This window comes from Antechinus flavipes, chromosome 4, assembly GCF_016432865.1.
Source record: "Antechinus flavipes isolate AdamAnt ecotype Samford, QLD, Australia chromosome 4, AdamAnt_v2, whole genome shotgun sequence".
Lineage (NCBI taxonomy): Eukaryota > Metazoa > Chordata > Mammalia > Dasyuromorphia > Dasyuridae > Antechinus > Antechinus flavipes.
Window position 1 is genome coordinate 321,431,743 of NC_067401.1, and position 24,611 is coordinate 321,456,353.

General features: G+C 36.1%; 1 protein-coding gene across 3 annotated transcripts in view; it reads right to left on the reverse strand.

The window, feature by feature from the left end:
* The window catches only part of MAP7 (microtubule associated protein 7), a 229,801-nt gene that overhangs the window by 76,559 nt on the left and 128,631 nt on the right, over nucleotides 1-24,611 (reverse strand). For all 3 annotated transcript variants that reach the window (XM_051997827.1, XM_051997829.1, XM_051997828.1), the window contains exon 2: nucleotides 3,537-3,638. In XM_051997827.1, coding sequence (XP_051853787.1) covers nucleotides 3,537-3,638 — 102 coding nt within the window. The remainder of the gene's footprint in view (nucleotides 1-3,536; nucleotides 3,639-24,611) is intronic.

Genomic DNA, 24,611 nt, shown 5'->3' on the forward strand with positions numbered 1-24,611 from the left:
GACTTCAGACGGGTATTCTAACTTCCAAGTAGAACTTCTTTCCATTTTGCTATTTGCTCTTCCAGTTGGGTCAGACAAGATTCCCAAATAAACTTTCCTTTCTAGCACAGATGATAATAAAGAAATGTTTTAGGAGTATAAGCTCTAAGTAGAGGGGTAAGAAGTTCATCTCAACAGCTGCCTGTCCCCCAGTAAGGCTCCCCCACTTCCCCGCCTCAAATGACTGCCATTCATTGGGGAGTTGGGATCAGTCAATAGAAGAGCTGGAAAACTTATTCAAGTTGTTTTTGTTGTTGATTCTTCCTTCCATGTCTACCTAGTTGTCTTCCAACAGCTTTTATTACTCTTTCTTAATTATACTGAAATTCAGTCCTTCTTTCTTTCCTTCTTATCTATCTATCTATCTATCTATCTATCTATCTATCTATCTATCTATCTATCTGACTGTCTTTCCAATAATACAATGTGAAAGCTTAGGACAAGAGGACCTGTTCTCTATGGTTCTGCAGCTGCCTTTTTCCACTCAAGTCTTATCAATTCACTGTTGATCAGTGAACAGACTTCCATCTAGTTCACAGAAAGAAGAAATATTTCAGAGAACATAAGCTGCATCTTTCTTTATATCCAGGCTATCATTATGCTTTTCCCAGTGGGTTTTTAATCATTATTTTATCATTGTATTATGCTGTATGCTCTCTCTCAGCCAAAGAACAATTTGTGAGCACATGAGCTGAGATTTATGTTTGTACTGTGTATATCTGCTTGCTTGTTTTGTACCCCAGCAAGACACACACCTAACAATTCAAGTACTGTATACAAATGAATCTTAGTGAAATTATGCAATCATTATTCAGCAAGGGTGGAGAAGCGCATAATCTCCCTTGCAATTTACTAAATGTAAAAATGCTTTAAAATGATTTCAGAAAAGATCATAAAAGAGATGGGCATTAATGAAATATTGAGCAAAGTAATGTAAATAAAAATGAGTTATATCCATATCAAATTTTAAGCATTATATCCATTTATCAGCTATATCTAAATCTATATTATGTTGCTTTTAACTGAATATTAGGGTGGAGGCAGAGCCATTACTAGCAATTTGGCCTTAAGTGCAACCACTGTTCAAGATAAATACTACTAAGCAGGTCAAGAAGCATGAAATTCATTCTCAAATTTGATTTGTAATTCATGATGTGAAAATAAGACAAGGACTAATTAAGAAAAATTCAATTGAGTAGGAGAGAGAAATAGTTGTATTGGTTTTGGAGTATGATATCCAAAGTAGGAACCTGACAAACTCCAATATGAATGACCCCCAATTGGGATATGAGTTCAAGGATTAACCAACCAGAAAAAAGAAAGAGTGGCCACTTTTTATTTATTTGTCATCAACAGAACTCTGTTCTCTCTATTTGTGCATTACTAAACAACATTCTCCTACCCATGCCCTATCCCACAGCTGGTTGTGGACATACAAACTCTGAACTGCTCCCTTTTGATATTGGAATTGAGCTCCTTAAAATGATTATAAACTAAACCATAATCTCTGGACCCTCAAAGGAAAATTCTCTCTCCCTGCTACAGAGGAATCATACTTTGCACCCCACATTACTTCACTGGAAAGCGATGTTCTGAACTCTGGGGCAATGGTTGATGAGTAAGAGCTTGTCTCTCTTCTCTTTTCAGTTTTGGTGAGACAAAATATACCACACAGGATGAGCAGACATGGATGAATTGTGATCTGCGCTGCAGATCTCATTTGTATTATTTTCCCCCTCTCCAAACCCTAGTTTTAATGAGCCTCTTCAGACTTTTTCCTAGGACACCATGAAGGGCACCACAGCTTTCTAGTCTTCTATGTGTTTGCTCTATTTGCTATCTTTGATTCTGCACTTGGCTAAAACTATTCTTTTCCACATTATGAGTTGTTGTTTCATCAGATATGTTATCAATCTTCATTTTTCTTTGCTGCTCTGCAGCAAATGATACTGTCCTCTCCTCTTAGAAATTTATTCTCTTCTTTTGGGATTGCTAAAAATGATATAACTACGTCAACTATAAAAATTTTTATATGTGTCCTTAAAAAGAAATCTTACAAACAGAATCTTTTAACTTGCTTTAAAAGCTTCCAAATGAAAATAGATTTTGAACCTATTTATTATTGTAATTTTTAGCAATGACAACATTTACATGGCATTTTAAGGTTTGTGAAATGCTTTACATATACTATTTTTTTTTTTTTTTTTTTTGCTGAGGCAATTGGAGTTAAGTGACTTAGCTAGGAAGTATTAAGTGTCTAAGGCCAGATTTGGACTCAGGTCCTCTTGACTTCAGCATTGGTGTTCTATCCACTGTGCCACCTAGCTGCTCTCTACATATGCTATCTTATTTGGTCTATTTGTTTAAAATATGATACAGAAACCTGTGAATAGTTTGCAAGAACATCTAATTGACATCAGAGAAGAATGAAATGTACCAATTAATTTCAATAAAAATCTTTGCATAATTAGTAGATGGAATCAAAAACAACGATCATCATTTAGTAAGTGCAGCAATTATGCACTTTTTTCCACTTGTACTTATGACCCAGTAGATATAGTACTAAGCCTGAAGTCAGGAAGATGGATCTTTGTGAGTTCAAATCAAACCTCACACACTTTCTAGCTGGGTGACCCTAGGCAAGTCATTTTGCTATTTGCCTCAGTTTCTTACCTGTCAAATAAGCTAGAGAAAGAAATGGCAAACCACTCCAGTATCTCTAAGAAAACCTCAAACGGGGTCACAAAGAGTTGGATACAATTGAACAACAAATACACATAGCTAATCAGTCTACCACTGATAATCTCTAATGAGGGGAACCCACTCCCCACAAAGCAGCAATTCCATTTTTGATAGATGCAATTTTTAGAAAGATTTTCCTTATATTGAACCAAGATCTGCCTCTTAGCAATCCCAACCCATTAGTCATAGTTCCACTTCCAAATGATAAGCAGAACAAATCTAAACCTTCTTCCATGACAGTCTTCTAATTACTAGGTTATGTTATCAAATTCCCCCCCAAATTATCTCTTCTTTATGCTAAATGTCTTGTGATCTTCATATAGATGGTGCCATGGTCTCATAATCCTAACTGCCAACAGGCACCCTCAAAGTTATAAATATCTTTCATAAAATGTGGTGTTCAGAACTGGAAAGAGCAGATTAAAATGGGGCCTTCATCTTCTCTATTTTGGAACTGCTTCCCATTGCAGCCAAAATTAGCATTGCTTTTTTGACTGCTATTTCATACTATTTATTCAAATGAAGTTTGTGGACTGCTGATCTGTGGATCTTTTTTTCCCTTGTGAATGGTGGTCTAGCTATAATATACTTCCCATCTTGTCTTTGGGAAGTTGATTTTTCTTTAACCCTTTACCCCTGTGAAAATTTATTTTCACAGACCCATCGCCCCCAGTTCAGACGATATCTCCCTGTCTAGTCCCTAGTGTTGTGGACTATTCAATGGAATTTTGGCATCAATCTCTGGATTGACTTACCTGGTTTGTTTCCTGGTACATTACGATTTTGTCCTAGAGCAGCAGAGGTGGGGCGGCCAGGTGCAGGAGACTTCTTATCTTGCACTTGGGAGTTTTCAGATGCTACAAAGATAAAAAGACAAAAAGGAGACAGGTTTAATCCCTTACTATAAAAACATTATTATTTGAGAGTTTTGTTCAAATTAATACCCTGCTATCTCAAATAATTACACAATGACTCTGTAGATGCAATGTATCTTCAGAAAGGAAAGTGAGGGTTTTGTTTTATTTTACTTTTCTTCAGGAAAACACATGCTTTCCCTCTGTTTCACTTGGCAACCATGTGACATTATTGTTACCTTACTCTAATTGGGCCCTCACTCTAGGAAGATTCTAATTTCTTTCTAACTGATTTACCATTCCACTGCCCACAGAAACCATTATACACCTTCTCTCTTCAAACCTTCCAAAAGTCTATATAGTTTGTATGTGGTCAGTATATAGTTTGTAAATATTTGCTTCTTGAATTCTCCTATTAGATTGTAAGCTCTTTGAGGGCAGGGACTATCTTTTGTCTCTTTTTGTATCTCCAGTATTTATATGATGGCTGGCACATTAAAAATATTTTTAAAAAGGCTTATTGACCAATAACTAAATGACTTTCTCTTGGCTAAGGCCAACCCTTTTACCTGGGTTCTTGATCCCATCCCTTCCTTTCTTTTCCAGTACATTATCCTTTAATCATATTCTCTCTTTTATCAAAATAATGTTTCCTTTCTGACCGAATACAGACAAACTTATATTTCTTCCATCTTTACAAAAATCTTCCTGAGACCATCATTCCCTCAATTATAATCCTATATTTCTCCTCCATTTTCACCACATTTGTAGATAGGTGTCACTAGACAAAAGAGCCATATTGCCATCACACCTTCCAAGAAAGTGGTGATCCCAGCCAAAGCTGCCATTATTCCAGGCAGGAAGGAAGCCATTCCATCTAAAGCAGCAGCCACCTTGATTAAAAATGGGAAGAATGCCAAGAAAGAGGGCAATGAATTAAATAAGATGACAGTGAAGATGAAGATGAAGAATTTGAACCATACAAAGCCACAAAAATGTCAGCAGCTCCAGTCAAACAAGACTCTGAGGTTGAGGAAGAAAAAAATGAAGTGAAGATGACAGTGATGACAATGAAGATGAGGATAAATATAAAGAAGAAGCTACAGATACCATACTTTCCTGAAAAAAAGGTTACTTTTGTGAAATCTGGGAAAGTCCAGAAATCAGAGAAGGAAGATGATGACAGAAGATAAGTAGGAAGATGAGAAAGTGCCCATCAGAGATACACTAGAGAAAAGGAAATGCGCAAACAGAAAGCTCTCAAAGCCAAGAAACAGAAACTGGAAGCTGAAGTATCTACAATATCACCCTTTTCATCGATAATCTGAACTTCAACAAAGCCACTGCAGAAAACTGGCACAATGGACTTCTTTGCCTACCTTCCTAAAAAATAGAGAATTGTGGACATCTAAATTGGTACTTTTGGCCAACAGAATTTGAACCAGCTGAATATGTGGAAATGGCTCCAAAGTCCTTGGTTATGAAAGTGGAAAAGAAAACAAATGAGAGGCAAGAATGTTTGTCAAGAATCTGCCTTATAAAATAAGTCAGAAGGAAATGTATATAGATGTGATGGTTTGCCAAGGAATCACCTACATTGAATTTAAGACAAAAGCGTATGTGGACAAGGCCATGGAAGAGAAACTAGGTACTGAGATTGATAGTTAGGCACTCATTCTGAACTACATGATGGAAAAAATTCAAAGACAAGTGAATCTGAGAGGTGGGAAGAATAATTTCTGAAGTAGGAAGTAACAGCAACTCAGCAAACTCAAAGATTCTGGTGCTGAATAACTGCAGCACCGCTGAAGAAAATCTACAAAAGGTGTTTGAGAAGGAGATGCCAATCAGCTTGTTCTGGAACAACCATGGCTAAAGTAAAGGAGGGTACATTCACTGAACTGGCCTTTGTCAAAGGCACTCAAAGGAAGCTGAAATTCTTGTATCAAGATAGAAATTGAAGGCAGAGCAATCAGGCTGGAAAAGAGCCTAAAGAGAACTAATGCAGCACCAAGAAGCCAGTTCTACAAAACTTTGTTAGTAAAAGACACCACAGGAAAAACACTGAAAGATTAATTTTATAGCCCTTTTGGTGCCAGGAGGCAAGGTTATCTAGAGTTTGGTTTTGCGGACTTCAATTCATAAGAATATGCTAAAACTATGAAAAGGGACTTTGGAAGATGGGGAGACTGATGGAAACAAAACTCTGGACTGAGCCAAACCCAATGGCAGCCATGGTGACTTCAGTGGCTAAAGAAGCAGTAGATGGGCTTATATTCCAAAGAGATCATAAAGAAGGGAAAGGGATCTGTATGTGCATGAATGTTTGTGGCAGCCCTGTTTGTAGTGGCCAGAAATTGGAAACTGATTAGATGCCCAACAACTGGAGAATGGCTGAAAAAATTGTGGTATATGAATATTATGGAATATTATTGTTTGGTAAGAAATGACCAAAGGAGAGACTTACATGAACTGATGCTGAGTGAAACGAGCAGGGCTAGGAGATCATTATATACTACAACAACAATACTATATGATGATCAATTTTGATAGACCTGGCCATCTTCAGCAATGAGATGAACCAAATCAGTTCCAATAGAGCAGTAATGAACTGAACCAGCTACACTCAGCGGAAGAATTCTGGGAGATGACTATGAACCACTACATTGAATTCCCAATCCCTCTATTTTTGCCTGCCTGCATTTTGGATTTCCTTCACAGGCTAATTGTACAATATTTCAGAGTCCGATTCTTTTTTTACAGCAAAATAACGGCTTGGTCATGTATACTTATTGTATATCTAATTTATATTTTAATATATTTAACATCTACTGGTCATCCTGCCATCTAGGGGAGGGAGTGGGGGGAAGGAGGGGAAAAATTGGAACAAAAGGTTTGGCAATTGTCAATGCTGTAAAATTACCCATACATATAATTTGTAAATAAAAAGCTATTAAACAAACAAAAAAAAAAGAAGCAGTAGAGGAAGCCAGGGGGCTGCAGCAACAGAGGCTGCAGAAACTTTGAAGGTCAAAGTAGTTTCTGCTTAGATAGAGGAGGAAACAACACACCATAAAGAAGGAAAACATTCTCTTTTCCCCTGCTGTTTGAACATAGTCTGGGGGGGTTCTCCTGTCAGCTGATCATTGACAGAAACTTCTAAGAACATCCCAGGACAAATTGGCCAGGTCTTCTTGAACAAATTAGGATGACATTTCAAAAGAGAAAGCATGTTGGTTTTGACTGGATGGATGTTCCATGTAAATGCTTTGTAAAAACAAGTGAGAGATTTAGGCATTTACCTTTTTATTCATGATTTATCTTGTGTTTATAACATTATATCCCATGTATAAAACCATTTCTCCCTACAAATATCTACAGTGATTTTTTTGTTTCATTTTTATACACCCCTCCTTTTTTTTTTTTTTTTTTGCTGTAAAGAAAAATGTTAGATGTTTTCTCATGGTTTCTGCTTTAGCTGACTGTCTTAGGAGACATTAAAAGGATCTAACTTTTTGCCAGAAAAAAAAAAGCATGTCATGTGGACATTTCAAACTCAGTATGTCTATATTATAATTCTTAAACCCATTCCTCTGCCAAAATGCCTCTATAGAGGCATCACCCATTCTTCTAGTCTCATAAATTCACAACCATAGTGTTTACAACCTCATCACCTACTGCAATAGCCTACCGATTAGTCCTTCTTGCCTAAGGTCTCTCCCCAACTCTAATTCATCTTTGATATAACTGCAAAAGTGATTTTCCTTACTCACAGAACTATGTCAGTTTCCTAGTCAATAAATTCCAAAGACTCCCTTTTGCCTCTAATACAACACACTTAATAGTGTGCTTAATAAGTGCTCACTGACTGACATAAAAGATAAATTCTATTTGACTCTTAAGGGCCTTTTCACCACCTGATCCTGACCTAATTTTTAGCCTCATTATACAACACTCCCCTTTATGATTCAGACAAACTAACCTTTTCATTCCTCACACATTCACTTCCCATTTCTGTATCTTTATCCTAGCCAATGCTTATGCCTAGAATGCACTCCCTTGTCACCTCCATCTTGAAGAATCCCTTATTTCAAGAATCAGCTCAAGCATTATTTCTACATAATGCCTTCCCTAATCCCACCTGCTAATGTACTCAATTAACCTATATTCATTTTATATATACCATGTTGTTTCCCTATGATTTATTGCAAGTTCCTTTAAAGCAGACTATTACCAATTTTTTTTTTCATATTTTCTCCAGCACCTAGGACAGCAACAGGTAATGTTCAGCTAAGAAATATTTATTGATTAACTGATCTTGATTGTTACCATCTGGTCTCAAATCCCTCTTTTGTTCCACAGATCAAAGCCTAACTTCTTAATTTTTTAAATTAAATCCTTATCTTTAACATAATTTCTCTAAGTTATTAAATTTATAGACTATATAGGACTCCAATCTTCTAGATGGCAAAAGGGATAGAGTGCCAGGCTTAGAATCAGAAATAACTAAGTTTAAATTCTGCCTTAGATTCTTATTAATCATGGAATCCTGGGCAAGTCACTTAATTTCAATTTCCTCATCCACCAAATGACAATGGGTGGACTCAATCCCTTCAAAGATCCCTTTCTGTGCCACATATATGGTACTATGATTCTTGCCCTTTCAGATAGAATTCAGACTGGCATACAATCTAAATTGTGAATTGCCTAAAAATTGTAATGTGGAATAAGGTCAGCATAGATCATAAAATCTAAGTATAATACTGTCTTCAAACATTTACCTTAACATCATATATTTGCTAATAGTTTGCCCCAACTGCTAATAAGTTCTCAAACTGATTGACTTAAGCAGATGAAAATTAACACTTAAGCAGCTGACCAAAGGCTAAAGGTCACTCTGAGCTAGGTGAATAGAGCTCTGAGCCTGGAGTCAAGAAAATTCCTCTTTGTGAGTTTAAATCCAGTCTTACACACTTACTAGATGTGTAACTCTGGGCAAGTCACATAACCCTATTTGTCTCAGTTTCCTCATCTTGTCTTTGTGAAGAAAACCCCATATGCGGTTACAAAAAAAATCAGACATTACTGATGTAATTACAGACTGAACAAAAACAACAAAGATCATCCTGCACATATTTAGGAAGGCAAGAAAGAGTTAAGAATGATGCTAATAAAATTAGGAAACTTCCATTTATGTATGCCACTGCATTAGAAGGAAAGCTAAAAAGTGTAGACAATATCAAAATTTATTTGAACAGTGTTGTTAGCTGTCAACTCTGGAGCTCCCTAACCAACAATTCTGGCCTAGATAACCCTCCAACTATAAAGTCAACAAATTCAATAATCCAATTATTTAAACAGTAATTGTGTACAGAGTTCTGTGATAGCTGCAGAGGGAAAAGTCAGTTTGTGATAAGAAATTGTCCTTGACTCATGGAGCTCACCAGGTAGTAACAATCCCTAATAAAATTGTGAGTTTACTGTATTTGGAAGTACTATTTCTATTTTGAGGCTAAAAAAAAAAAAACACCTTTCCCCTTATTTTCCTGATTAACCTTATAAAAAGACTTCATTAAACAAAAACATATATAAATATATATGTGTGTGTGTATATATATATATAGATCTTATACATTATAATAGATTTTAAAATTCATGAGCAATCCTTTTTTCTTTATTCTATGTTATGAAAATGCTTATTTTATTCCACAAATTACAAATAAAATAAATAAAATAAAAATTTTGAAAATAAAGATTATTACTAAATAAAAATTCAAATTTAAAAAGTAAACAGAGGACAATAAAATTCAGACAATACACAAAAATGTAGAGAACTTCAATTACAAACATTTCAAGTTCTATAAGTAGCCACTGCCTGAAAAATGTACAATAAAACTTTTACTTTACAGAATAATTACAGAGTGTGACATTCTGGATCTTTTGGTGGGGGGTAGAAGCCTAGGTAGGTTGGGGATCATAGTCATAAAATTTGAAGGGGACTTAGTCATTTAATCCTCCCTTTTACAGGTAAGAAACAAAGTCCTTCAAAGATAAAGCTTCTTGTCCAAAATCACAAAGGAAGGAGGAGGTAGATCAGGGACTCAAAGCTAGATCCTAGCACTCTTTCCACTGCATTATGATGTTTGTATTCTAATTAGAAATCCCTTTCCAAAAGATCTTTATGAAATACATTAATTTCATCCCTTGCCTTGGATAAAAAGTAAAGTAAATTTGTAGATAGGTTTATAACTCTTCCTCTTGAGGTTTGAGATCAAGACTGAACATAAGGCTACTACCCAAGAGGTCAAGAGGCAGGGTGTGATCTTCCCAAAGACAGAGAGGCACAGGGATAACTCAAAAAAGAAAAGGGTAGTATTTCCATTTTATTAATTAAAAAAAAACATATTATAGGTCATAGTTCTAGATTTATTTAAGAGCCCAGGGCCAGCATCTCCCACCCTGAAAGAGCTCAGTGCAGTGGGAGAATGGGATAGCCTAAGTATCCTTTGGAAGCAGTGGTATATAATGCTTCTATTGGGAAAGCTTTTATATAAAAACAAAATGCCTTCTCCAGCCAGCTGGTAGCCTGGCCACCATTGGCTGGTAGCCAAAACATAGATTATAATTCCTAGCTGGTTAAATGACAGCCTGTTTCTCTATTGGTTTCAGAAAAGAGAGGAAAGAATGAGATAAAAATAAGTATAGCTTTGACATCCTCCTCATCAAGTGTACTTTTAAACACACTTGTCATATTAGGACAAAATATTTAATCTTTATCTAAAGAGTAGGATCCATAAATGCCTCAGTGCCACAAATCAGAATGATTGCTATTTAATACTATAACTATAGAAGACATAGGGGAAGACAGAAAGTTAAAGGATTATAGGATTGAAAGCATTTCCAATTTTCTCCTCCCTTATTTCCCATTTTTGCTGATAACAAAAGAGTAGAAAAAATTCTTTGCCACAATTACACAGGTAGTAAAATAGCATTGTCAGGATTCAAACACAAGTCCTGTGACATCAAATTCAGTATTTCCCTCACTACATCATTCTACTTACTATCCCAGTCTCTTTATCAAATACAAAGTGTTTTTGTTTAAATAAAGCCCCACTATTGACTTAGTTTGGGCCATTTATTTCTCTCACTCACAAAGCAAGTGCAGAAATGGGGGAATTCAATTAATTGAGTATTCTAGTTAGTTGGATTCTGGCCTACTGGAATTTTACTGTAATTGGATTCATTTGGCCAGATCACTATGCTCATCTCAGTTGTGTCCTATAAATCATGTAGGTTAGGAGAAATGTTTTTTGGACTTACCAGAATGCTTTTCTAGGTCAGAATACTCACTGATAGATGTTCATAACAAGAAAACTTTTTTTAAAAGTCCAAACTATCTTTAAATGTTTCTATGATCTTGTACCATAGATATTTTGAGTCATTCAAATAAAATAAAAATAAAAGCAGAAAGATCATTGGCATGCTTCTGTAGCCCAAGTTTAATTTTCTATCAGTGGCTCACAGGCTTTCTTTTCCAAGGACTAAATTTTATAGGATCATTTTCAATTTTTTTTATATCACCAGATTGTGCAATCAGCCTCCAGAACTTATGTTTATTTAATTCTTACAATTTCTTGTCCCTGATTGGATACTCGGTAATACCACAGAAGAAGTGGATATCTACTAATAAATTTTTAGCTTCAGACCACTGCTTTCTTCTCTTTTGCCCTCCCTATGTTCTGTATGCAGGGATGGTTAGCCCCACCAAAACTGCAAAGCAGAAAAAGATGCATTTGTGTGTTCTTTTATTTACACTAAGGTATTTCTTCCATAGGACATTCTTATGATGCCCGATAACTTCTTAGGTCACAACATGCATAAGGTGAAATGAGGGACAAATGCTGTTGTTACTTTTTATAAATGCACTTGTATTAATGCCAGAAAATTTTGCTCTCTCTGTGTATTTTTTCTTTTGCGATGGTGGTGGTGGAAAGAAATGAGTCAATTCATGTGGGTTACAGTGAAGAATCTAAAAAACTAGACAGAATTCAGTTTCCAAGTATTTTTATCAGTGGCTCTGAAGGGGATGTTCAATTTTCAAACTTTAACAAGCAGTAGAATCAGGTTCTGGATCTACTTAGGGTCCCCTCTGCAGTGCCCCACCTAAGCTTACTTCCTGCTCTTCCTCCTGTTTGCTGAGGCATTTCATCCATTCATTCATGCAGTTATTGGATTTAACATGATACTCTATAAATCTGTTTATGAATCTGATACCTTCACTGTTGGGACTGGTTTCTCTCTTTTTAACTGAAAATTGAGTCTATATTAATAAAATAATGGAAAATATGTTATATTGTTATTTACATTTTTAAAAGGGCCTTCTTGAGACAATACTGTAATCACAAGGAATAACTTACAAGATAAGACTATCAATCACTGTGTCGGATAGAAAGGGAAAAGGTAGCTGACTATTCAACTTGCACATAGAGTTAGATTTTTAATGACATTTTGGGTCGCCATGTTTTGAAGATCATACAATGAATTATTAGTTTGACATCATTTTGTCAAAGCTTTTAAAATTATTTAAGGTCCCATCTTAGGAAGCCTGAACAAAACTGGAATTATTACATTATGCTGACATAATTTTATTAGAAATAATAATTTGTTATTTTGGGGAGAGTTCAGATTATCTCATTGTTTGAGAGCCAAATGACAACAAATAAACTATAATTTACTTTGTAGTTTGTAGAATAAATTCTACAAAGCTTCTAAACTCTAGACTATTATGCCTAGAAATGGAAACATCCTTTTTAACCTTTAAACTCCTTCAAGGAATTTTCTAATATTATTTCTATGAACATTGTCCAACATCTCTTCTAGAGGAAACAAAAAGGCTAAGTCCATATTATATATCCCCATGATTCTCAATGCAACTTCCTGAGTACATGAAATCTTCAGTTACTTCCTGGCTAGCTGAATACTTTATTCCATCATTGTTCTATCTGAGATTAAAGGGTTGAAGAAAAGATACACGCAAATAAGCAACTTTGTAGTTTCCATCTTCTTGGTCTCTCATCTCTCTCCTCTTTCTTTCACTCTACTGTTTCTATGTCTCTTCATTCTTCATGTGCCTCAAATTTTTCTGATTCTGTCAGTCTATGGTGTATGTTTAGTCTGTCTGTCTGTCTCTCCCATTCTCTATGTGTGCATTTCTCCCATTTTCTTTTTCTCCCTCTTTTTCTCTAACTCTTGCTTACACACTTGAAGAAAATAATGTTGGGAACTCTTATTTAAATATAAAAACTGCTGTTACAAATACCCAGATGCTTGGGAATGAATGTGCCTCTATAATTAAGATTGCTTAGTTGTCTAACTTATTGAAGTTACTATAACTTATTGAAAATTTGTCTTTGTCATAGTTTTTCTAATAAGATTCACCATCTTTCCTTCCATCCCTGGCTATGAAGACTGTATTTCCATCAGCTGTGAAATCCTGCCTCTGCACACAATCAAAACAATCAGCTGATTCAAATAAAGGAATTATCAATTCTATCAAAACAGTTGCTCCAGTAGCTCTGTGGAAGAACAATCTTAGGTCTTGGAGGGTTTAAATCAGATGGGCCAGTGTTCTGATTTGCTACCTTGATAATGGTTACAATGGGATCCTATGTAAAAACAGGCCAGGATCATATACTGGGGCAGTGGCAAGAGCACATTTTTGAACTTTCTTTTCCTCTTTAGGAGTATGTTGTAGGACTACCTTCATATTACAAATAAGTTATTTAACCAAGAGAACCAGAACTGCTTTCAGTCTATATCAGTCCACTACACACTTAGACCCAGTGATTTTTTTTTTTTTTCATTATACCAATAAAGTTCAAACATCTTCATTTGGTATCGCAGACCCTACATGATTGAGATCCAAGTCAACTTTCTAGAGTTGTCCCCTCCTATTCCCCTAAATGTACTATGTTCCAGTCAATTAAGTTTCTTGCTGCTTCTTCAGTGTGGCTCTAGATTTCCCTGATTCTTCTTCCCTTATGCTATCTCATAGGGTTTTTTTTTTTTTAATGTATTGTTTTTTAATTTATGGAATAAAACAAGCATTTCCATAACACAGAATAATTTTAAAAAAAGATAATTGCCCATGAAAATTTACTGTCTACAACTTACTATTTCCATAGGTTGTTAAGGTCATCTTTTCCCATCAGTTTCAAAGCCTTCCCTTAAACCCCCTCCATAAGGAAAGGTTCTCTCTTTTTCCCAATCATATGGAATGTTTGTCCTCATAAAGTCCCCCAACACATTTTTAGTACCTGTTAGCATATATTCTGGTTTATATTCTAGCTATTTGCATACATATTCTGACCTATTTAAGGGCAGTTCAGTGGGACAATAGATAGAGTATCAGGCCTGGAGTCAGGAAGATTCATTTTCCCAAGTTCAAATCTGATCTCAGACATTTACTAGCTGTGTGATGATGCTGGGCAATCACTTAATTGCATTTACCTCAGTTTTGTTATCTGTCAAAAGAGCCAAGAAAGAAATGCCAAGGCACTCCAGTATCTTTGCCAAGAAAACTCCAAATGAGGTTACAAAGTAGGCAGGCAGGATTTGTTCAAATGGCCAGCACACAACATCCCACAAATGCAACAGGGACACGAAAGTAGTGTTGACAATTTCATCATTGAAAATCAGCTCTGCAATGAATGAAATTTCTGCCTCATTTATTCCAATGAAACTTTGAAAATAGGGCAGAACAGAAGGACAGTTTAATAATAATATGGTAGCTTGCACATTTTATGTGAAGACAACCACACAGTCAAGCTGCCATGAATTTTTTTTTTCAAGTAAACACATTATTTTTCTTGGAACACAATCTTATAATCTACAAGAGTGAAAATTTTTTTCATAGATTCCTGCATTATTTATTCATCAAGAAGGAGACAGAAAGGAGACTTTACAGAGAACTCTCCTCAGTGGAAGATACCGTATAGTGAACTCATATGGTCTGTTCCCTGCTTTGGGCAGTGATTCCCTGTACATTTCACTAGTTAATCTCTGTAACCATCAGGAGGAGCACACTAGAAACCCAGGAGCCTCAGGTCTAATCCTCTGTTGCTAAGTGAAAAATCACTCTCTGCTCCAATTTATCCACTGGCAAAGGGTAAAGTGCCCGGCTTTCTGGAGTCCCAGAAGAATCAGACAGTTGCTTTTTATAACATTTTGCAATGAAAAGTTGTTTGTTTGTTTTTAAATAAAAAAATACTTTATCTTTGGGGAGGGAGAGTTTTGAAAAGGACAAAAATATCTTCAAGAAATCAATTTCAAAGTGATGCTAATAAGTCTAGGAATGAAAACACATGAAGTATATATTAATGGGTGGAATAATCCCTCTATGAGAAACAACTTAGAAAAATAAAATAATGTAGGATAATGCTTGGGAACAGGAACAATAAAATAATATAGGGTAATGCTTGATATATGTTAGGTGCAATGAAGGTAGTAATCAATCAACAAGCATTAAGCACTTTCTGTGTGTCAAGAAATGTGTTAAGCACTATAGGTACAAAGACAAAAATGAAACGGGAAAAATTTACCTAATTTTTCCATCTTCTGGATGAGCCCAACTATTACAACCCACAAGGCTTTATGGATTTATATTGTGGTGGAAGGGGTTCGACTGGGAAAAGGCATAGAGATAGAACAAAGCAGTTCTGCATATGGTCATACCACTTCTACTTTTCGTAGGATAGACAGGGATTATAAGTATCTACCTCATATTAACTGAATCTTCCTATGTCTCTCATTTTCTAAATTGGCTTCAAAAAGCTTTAACCCTAGAAAGTTAATTGAAATCCTCTCTCTCAATGAAAATTTCCTCTCCCCAGCTCCTTTTTCAATCTTTGTTGAATTTTACATGTTTATCATTCCTTCTTCCTCCGCCTTTATGTTACTGGAGACTTCTCCTATTCTCTAATTACTCTTTTATCTATTTATTGTTGTTGTTGTGTTGCGAGGCAGTGGAGTTAACTGACTTACCTACGGTCACACAGCTAGTTAAATGTCAAGTGTCTGAGACTAGATTTGAACGCAGGTTCTCCTGATTCCAGGGCTGGTCTATCCACTGTGCCACTTAGCTGCCCCATTAACTGCTCTTTTAGATATATATGCATAGAGGATTACAAATGAAATTAATCATATTGAAATAGTATTGGAAGTTAAGAACCCTTGTTTTAATTTATAATTCTTTTTTAACTTTCCTGTTATCTTTTCTTTTTCCTTTCCACTAAAACTTCAAGTTTTCCCAAAGTTCTCATCATTTGATCCATTTGTCTTATTCTTTTATCTTCTTCCTTTTACCTTCAGAGAACTTATTTTCTCTTTCAGCTTTAAAAATTCCTTTTTTAAATAGTGACTTCCAAATTGGTACCTGCAATTCTAAACTTCTCCCAGACTCTGTTTACCTTCAGAATATCTGTATCTGTATTTGGTGTTGCAAGAGAGAATAGAGAATTACGGATTTAGAAGGAGACTTGGATTCTAATCCTGTTCCCAATACTTACTAGTTATATGACCCTGGCCAAATCAGTTCCTTTCTCTGAATTTCAACATCTGTAAAATAGAATAATTATATGGAGACATATATATGCATGTGTGTATGTATGTATATGTATAGTACCAACCCCATAGGATTGTTATAAGGATCAAAAGACATAATGTATGTAAAAATTCTCTATAAACATTAAAGTGATATATCAATTCCAGCTATTATTTTTATTACTTGAAACATTAATCAGTAAGAAGTAAGCCCAAGTTTCCTCACCAAACTGATAGCTGATCCTTGCTTCCTTATCCCCCAAGTCCCCTCATCTCAAAAACTCTTTATTATGACCTTCTTTTCCTACTATATCCCATAAGTCATCAAATCCTACCAACACTGAATTCAAAGTATCTCTGGAATTTAGCAATTTCTCTTTACTATTCTCTTCATCTATCAAAGATCCTGAGCTTCTTTCAAGGTCTAGGCCAAGCACCTCTTTCCTTTAAGAAATCTTCTGGACTACTCTTATCCCATCGTGATCTCTTTTACACTGCAATTCCCCCAGCAGTGATAGACCCAATCTCTCTCATATGGTTTAAAATGCTGTTCTTTCCACTATTCCAACATAATTTCTCATAATTTCATAGATATATAGACATAAACACACATATATCATCTACGTGGCACAGTGGATAGAGTGCCAGTCCTGGAATCAGGAAGACTCATTTTCCTGAGTTCAAATGTGGCTTTAGACATTTACTAGCTGTGTGGCTTTGTGCAAGCCCCTCAATCCCATCTGAATCAGTTTCCTCATCTGTAAAAGGAGCTAGAGAAGGAAATGGCAAACTACTCCAGTATCTTTGCCAAGAAAACCCCAAATGGGGTCATAAGTTGGGCATGACTGAAAATGACTGAACAGCTATATACATATATACATACACAGATTGCGAATTGTAAACATGAAAGGAATATTTCTTTTAAAAATGAAAAAAGGAAAGAAAATTGAATACAAAAAGAAATGATTTAAAAAAGCCAATCATTTTTTCTCTGATAACACCAATTCTTTTTTTTTTTTTTTGCTATCTATTTTAAACCATTTAGAAAACTACTAAATGTCTATTAAAATGAGAAACAATGTGAAGTAATACACCGAGTACTTAGACTTTTAAGTCAAGAAAACTTAGATTCTGGTTCCTATTCAGAGATTTCCTAGCTGTATAATCATAGACAACTCACTTAACTCTTCAGGCTTCAAATGACTACTTAAGAGTTGTCTATCAAGTTAAAGATGAGGAAATCATAGAATCTTGATATACAAATATAAACAGGTTTCAGAAACCAAGTATAGGAGAAATCCAATAAAATTAAAATTGTGTCCTTGGGCCTCATTCTATATATATAAAATGAGTAGGAAAGACTAATTGGCCTCCTTCTAGCTCTGATTCTATGATGTTATGATTCTATGAACTTTAATTTGACCAGAGTAAGAGATGAAAGAGTAAGGGAAAAGAAGAGTATATGAGATTGTCCAAAAAGTAGAGCTGGGGGTAGAGAACAATCCCCTGAACAGATTCAATCAGTCTGTCAGTAAATATTCATTAATTATTTACTATGTGCCAGACATTGTGCTAAACACTGGAGACATTAGGAAAGGCAAAAAACATGGACCCTACTCTCCAAAATTCATTTCTAATAAAGAAGACAATCTACAAAGAATTATATACATACAAGATATGTAGAGTAGAAGGAAGGAACAAGATTTGATTCATACAGGAGCTGAAATCTTAAAGGTAGCCAGGAAGCAGAAAGAGAATGTCAGATATTGGAGTGGCCATTGGAGAATGTGAGGGGAAGGTAAGTCTTGCTGGATCCTAAAATTTGGGGAGACAAATAAAATCTAAGAAGAGTGGAAAGATAGGAAAGGGAAAGACTGTGAAGGGCTTCAAACAGGGAGGTTGTAGACTTTATGGAAATCACTTTGGCAATTGAGTGGAGGGTAGCTTGGAATAGGATGAACCATGAGGTAGGGAAACCAGAAAGCTATTGCCATAGTTTGGGTGGGGACTCAAGGACATCCTGCCCCAGTATGGTGGTGGATCCAAAGGGAAGATGGAATTAAGAACTTAATCTGTTCCAAATTTGGTGGTTCAAGCTCAATGAATCTAAAAAGAGAGAAAAAGGAATTGGATGAATGAAAAGAGAAGTAGAAGAAAAAGAATACAGAAAGAAAGGCTCAAATATGCCAATATTTTGGTGGTCACTTTGCCATCCAACTCTGTCTTGTCTAGCTGAACTGGATTTAGAGCACCCCAGAAAAGCTGCAAAACCATTTTTCCAGCTTGTAGCACAAATCCAGAACCCGAGTCATGTGAAATAAATGTGAAGGGCCACATGAGTCCATGAAAGATCTAAAAAAACAGGTATAATCTCAGGCATTACATTTGCCCTTGTACCACCAGCCCAAATTCCCTTCCATTCAGGAATGGTAGAAGTTCTAGTTGAGTTCTCATTCATAGCAACAAGCTGTTCTTCATTTAACACCTCATTACCCATGATTACTTAGTGAGAAAACAGAACTCAATACCATGGGATGAAGGCACTCATAGCTTTTTCCTCAGCCTGCTGATTGAAACAATTCAATACAGATCTACTCTGGCCATGTATTTGTGGGTGCTTGCTTAAGTGAGCAGCAGAAATCTATTATTTGGTGATTGTAACAGAGAAACCTAGAAGCTAGAAGGAACATACTGACATTTTAAACAAGATTTTCTCAAGGCATTGTCTAATGCATACTCCACTTCCTTACCCTCCACAGTTTCATTTAGAGTGTATGTTCTAATTTCTCTATCTCATCATGATTCAGAAATAAAGAATTTATAACCCTTTAAAGGAGAAGAATGTTCAGCCAAGAGATACAGAAATGAGTTCACTGGGAAAAGAATGCCAACATGGCACCAACACATTGATTTTTAAAATAAGACGAAGTAATTTGTAGTCAAGTCAATCTGGAGCCAGATTCTGTCACAGACACCACTTCCATCTCCAGGATTCACTAGGACATGAAAAACTAAGCAGTGTTTTGCTGTTGAGTGGGTCTAGACATGAGGCAGCAAAAAACTGATCCAATCATAACTTTTTCAGATTTTTTTTTTTTTTTTGCTATTGATTTAAAGAGAGGCTAGACTGATCTAAACAAAATTGCTCATATTAATGTCGTGTTTTAAGGTTAAGAAGACACTTTTCTCATAGTTTTTAATCTCCATTTTATGCATAAAAAACAGATGACATGACTAGTTGAAGGTTTCACAGTTAGGAAGTTTCAGAACCAGCATTTCGATTCTGAGAGAGGTAATTTGGTAAAAATAGAAAGAGCCTCAGCTTTGAGGTGTTGGGATCTCTGTTCAAATTTTGTCTCTTATTTGCTCTCTTTCCTAAGGCAACTTATTTAATCTTCAAGTGCTTTAGTTTTCCTCATCTGTAATAGTTTTATTATAGTAATATGAGGGCTGGTGGTTAAAGCTAAAGTTGCTTTCATATCTAGATCTCTGATCTTAGGATTCTAGGGCCCCTGATTATAGGCTTTAAATGCCTTCTACTTCATCCTGCTAATCTAGAACTCAAGCTAACTGATACTTAGAAGGTAGAAGGAGAAAAAAATTCTTTCTCCTCATCTAGAAGGAAGGTGGTTTTAAACAGCTAGGAACCAAGACACAATAAAAGACTTTGAACAGAAATAGCTTAATTTGTTTAGTTTGATGTACTGAATTGAATCTCTTCTGTTCATCAAGCACGACGAAAAAGTCCACTGTAAGTTATACTAGACTTATGGCATTAGCATTCCTGTACATGGTTATTTGGAGGCACTTTTTTTAGGTTATTGAGAAAAATTCTTTTTAAAAGTTTTATACATACATAATTTAGGCTATGTGTATTTAAAATTTGGCCAAATGAATATTTAATGGATATGCAACTTTTCCCAAAGAAGTCATGACCAGATCTGTTCCCATTCTTTCATACTTGATTAAGAGGATTTATGGTTACCTACACAAGGCAGCTTTAGTGAAGTAGCAAAGCACCCAGAGAGACAAGCAGGAGGCAGCATGGACCAGGCAAAGGAAATCAACGCTACTACACTAACTACTATCTCCTCTCAGATCCCAACAGAGATAGCCCAGGAGCCTGAGTCTAAGAGCCTTGGGAAAAGCAGTGTGCCCCAAATTCCCAGCCCTGTTCCTAGACCAGTCCCCACGACCCTTCATATTGTAGAGAGGAATCCTTGTGGAAAAGACTTTTTTCCTCTTTCTCAGCAGCAACTGTCACTAACGAGCAGACAGACCAGAAACCTAAAAATGGCAGCATCTGCTCACTCCCTCCCTGCACCCTGACCACTGGTTTTGCTTTTAGACCAGCCCTCATAATCATCATCCAGGGACCAGAGAGAAGGGGCCAAGCATCTCGGCCAACTGAAAACTATCACACATGTGTGCATGTCTACATGCCTACACACACACACAGTGAGCCAGCCCAACTGAAACAACAAGACATTCTGGGGGAGAAATGCAAATCAACATGTGTCATACACCAGCATCTTCATGACCATCTTTTATCAGACCTCGATGGAGACAGCCCAGGTCCTTGAACCTGGAAATACTCCCAAAGCAATGAGGAACCTGAGGTAGGTATCAATTAAGTGATTTGCCCAACATCACACAGAAAATAAGTGTCTGAGGTGGAATTTGAACCCAGGAATTGCTGACCCCTGGCGTGTTACTCTCAGTTAACGCTCTGGGAAGCAGTCCCTATAGAGAGTCAGCCAGGCACCCGCTCCTATAATTGGAAACATAGAAAATAAGGTTTTTGACACCACATTGTCCAGTAGTTTAAAATCAGAAACTGAAAAGATATTATCAGCAGAAATGTTAATAAAGGGGTATTGCTATCCTGTTGCCACTACATTTGAAAAACCATGTCACCTTTTTATCTGACTTGTAGCTAAAATTTTCTGTTGTCTCCTTATTAGAATGAGCTTCATGAAAACAGATTGGCTTATTTTTTTTATTTTTAGCAGACTGTTTTTTATACATAGTAAGTGTTCAATAAATGCTGTATTTCTTCATTTAAATGTTTGAATATCATGGGGATGATCTTTTAAAACAATAAAGTTAGAAATATTTATATATTTCTTCAGTTCAACAAACACCCTCAAAAACTTTTCACAAATAAAGGAACAAGAGCAATAGGGTGGTACAGTGGAAAGAGCACCAGCTCTGGAGTCAAGAAGGCCTCAGTTAAATCCAGCTCCAGATACTTTTTAGCTGGGCAAGTCACTTAACCCCAATTGCTTACAAAAAGTAAAAATTTTAAAAATTTAAAAAAAAGGAACAGATAATCTAATCCAACAGTGTCAGAAATAAGATACTAGAAATGGAAGTCAAGTTGGAGTGATGTAATATATCTTTCACTTATGAAATTTGCATAGGCTATCCCTCCTGTTCCACTGCCTCCTAATCTCTAATTTAGTCTCTGGTTTCCTTTAGAACCACATGAAACCTTTCCTAATTACCTCCTCCAATGTGCTAGAACTCTCCCCTAAACTACTTTGCAACTTTTTCATAAATACATTTGTGTGGTCATTCAGTTGTTTTTCAATTGTGTCCGGCTTTTCATGGTCTCATTTGGGGTTCTCTTGGTAAAGTGGTTTGCCATTTCCCTCTCTGGCTCATATTACTGATGAGGAACTGAGGCAAACACAAAAGGAGACAACATAGATGCCCAGGATCACACAGCTAGTAAGTGTTTGAGACCAGATTTGAATTCATGGCAAGCCTGGCATTCTATTTACTGAGCCACCTATATATAAGAATAGTTATCTGCATATTCAGTCATTTCTACTGTGATCAATATATACATTCCCAAAAAGCATTGTGCTATGCAAAATCACAAATACAAATCACCTATTTCTTTATCTGTCACACACAGACATAGGAATCTAATAAAAATGGTAGCAACATTTTGTAGATGTTAAATGGTTAAGAAATACATATTACAATGAATGATGGCTGCTGCTCAGCCCTTGCCCCAGTTTCCATAGTCTGGGTAAGGTCTCTCATAAGTTGGGCAGGCTCAAAACTCCAGATGCTGTAGGAGAAGGTGTGATGGTGTTGATCGTAGTGATAGTTTAGAGTGGCTTTCCTCTACCTGCAGCATCAAAAAGCACATAATACAATACTATACACAACACACTAATACAAAATACAATATACTTCTGCATCAAAAGATATACAATAAACATGCTACTTTGCCTTATCAAAGACCTGGAGTATACTGGTGGAAAGGGGCATAGGGAAGGTTGTCGCTTGTGGGTTATTGTGAAGTGATGCTGTTTTCTGAGTTCTCTTCCTGTTTCTCTCTGAAGAAATTGAGCAGAAGCAAGTTCAAAATTTGAGTTCTGCTCAAAATTCCCTAATGTATCAATCATATTGGGACAAATTAATATTTTAAAACTTGAGTTATAACAGAACTGATTGTATACGTATATACACACACAACCATATACACACACACACACACACACACACACACACACACACACAGAGTATAATATATATATATATAAATATATATAAATACACACACAGTATATATATATATATATACTGTGTGTGTATTTCTCCCCAGCAGAAGGCAAGGTCAAGGCTATTTCATTTTTGTCTTTGTAACCCTAACATCTACCACAGCATGATAGTGCTCGTCACATAGCAGGTGCATTAGGAAATGTTTGTTGAACTGATTCTAACTGCTGTAAAATACCTATAATGACTTTACTTGTTAAAGTTTGCTTCCCTGCTGGCAAAATGTAGTGAGATGACAGAAGCAAGAAAGTATAAAGGCAGAATACTCCATAAACAGTAAGATTTAAAACAAGAAAATGCTCTTATTTTTTCCACAGCTGCTAAAATTGGCCTCCTAATTCCTGTATACACTGAACTGGCCATACTTTTCCACATTCATCCAAAGAAGGAGGCATCCTGATGTCCCTTCCCAAAAGACTAGTCAATGTTAATCTTGAGTAGAGCAGAAAATGAAGATAATATTTTATGCTGCTTTGGGAATGCTTAAAAAAAAATCACATCCAGCAGAATTTAAAATCTTTGTAGCAGCAACACAGGGCACTTGCTAGACCATTTCCTCCCTCTGAACCTTAGATTTAGCAAGCCACTAAATAAATATGATAAGAATCCATAAAAGTTGAGGAAATGTATGCAGGCAGAGAAAACTCCTCAAACATCAAAGAAAAGGTGTCAAAGAAGTTTCTTGTGGTAGAGTTATGGTTAGGGGATGGGTGACATCACAATAATATGTCCCTTTCTTGGGTTGTTTTATGTCCTAATTCCTCTATAGGGACAAGTACTGGACCAGTAATTTCACTGGTTTTGGGAAATTTTTATGAAGAAACCTCTTTTGCTATTGTGGATCATCATCTGCAATGTAACTTAAGAGTCTGAGAGTTGCTCAGAATACTGAAGAAATTAATTGACTTCCCCTGACTGATAAAGCTAGATATCAAGTGGAAAGAGTATTTTTTTCTGTGGGTTCAAAACTCTCCTCTAGGGGCAGCTATGTGAAGCAGTAGATAAAGCACCAGCCCAGGAGTCAGGAGGACTTTGAGTGACAGGGCTTCAGACACTTGGCACTTACTGTATAATCCTGGACAAGTCATTTAACCCTGACTGTCTCACCAAAACAAAACCAAACAACTCTCCTCTAATGCTTATTACCTATGTGAACTAGGGCAAGTTCCTTTATTTCTGGGGCCCCTTGCCCACAAAATCAGGGATTGAACTAATTATCTCTGAGACCATCCCTTTGCATTCTAGCTCAGTAAGTCTATAAGATTTAAAAATACCATATAAATGTCCTTGCCTTCCTACAATCATATCTACTCTGTTCTGGAAAACTTCTGGAAAATAAAAAATTATCTTAGGTAAAACAGAAGGTCTCATTCTACTAAGGTGTCAGCATTTCTGCAACTACTACTGGATTCTTTCAGCTATTTTCCCCCCCAACCCCATAAGGAGCCTGGATTCCAAGTTACAAATTCCTCCTGATACTCAAACAGCTAGGTGTAAGCATCAATTACTTTTAACTTAATACTAAAAAAAAAAAAAGGAGTGTGTGTGGGGGAGCTTTTCTAGGTAAAACCCAAACATCCACTAGCCAGATGGCAGAGCTATAAATAGGATAGAAAATTCTGCTTTTCCACATGCACAGATTTAAACCAGATTAAAAGGAAAGACCTTTCCACTCAAACTACATTTCTCAGTATAAGTCATGGTAAACTTACATTCTTGGGAACTTAGCAACAATCACAAGGTTATACTCTGCACTGTTATTCTTGCCCTCAGACACACTATTTGAATGTCTCCAACTCA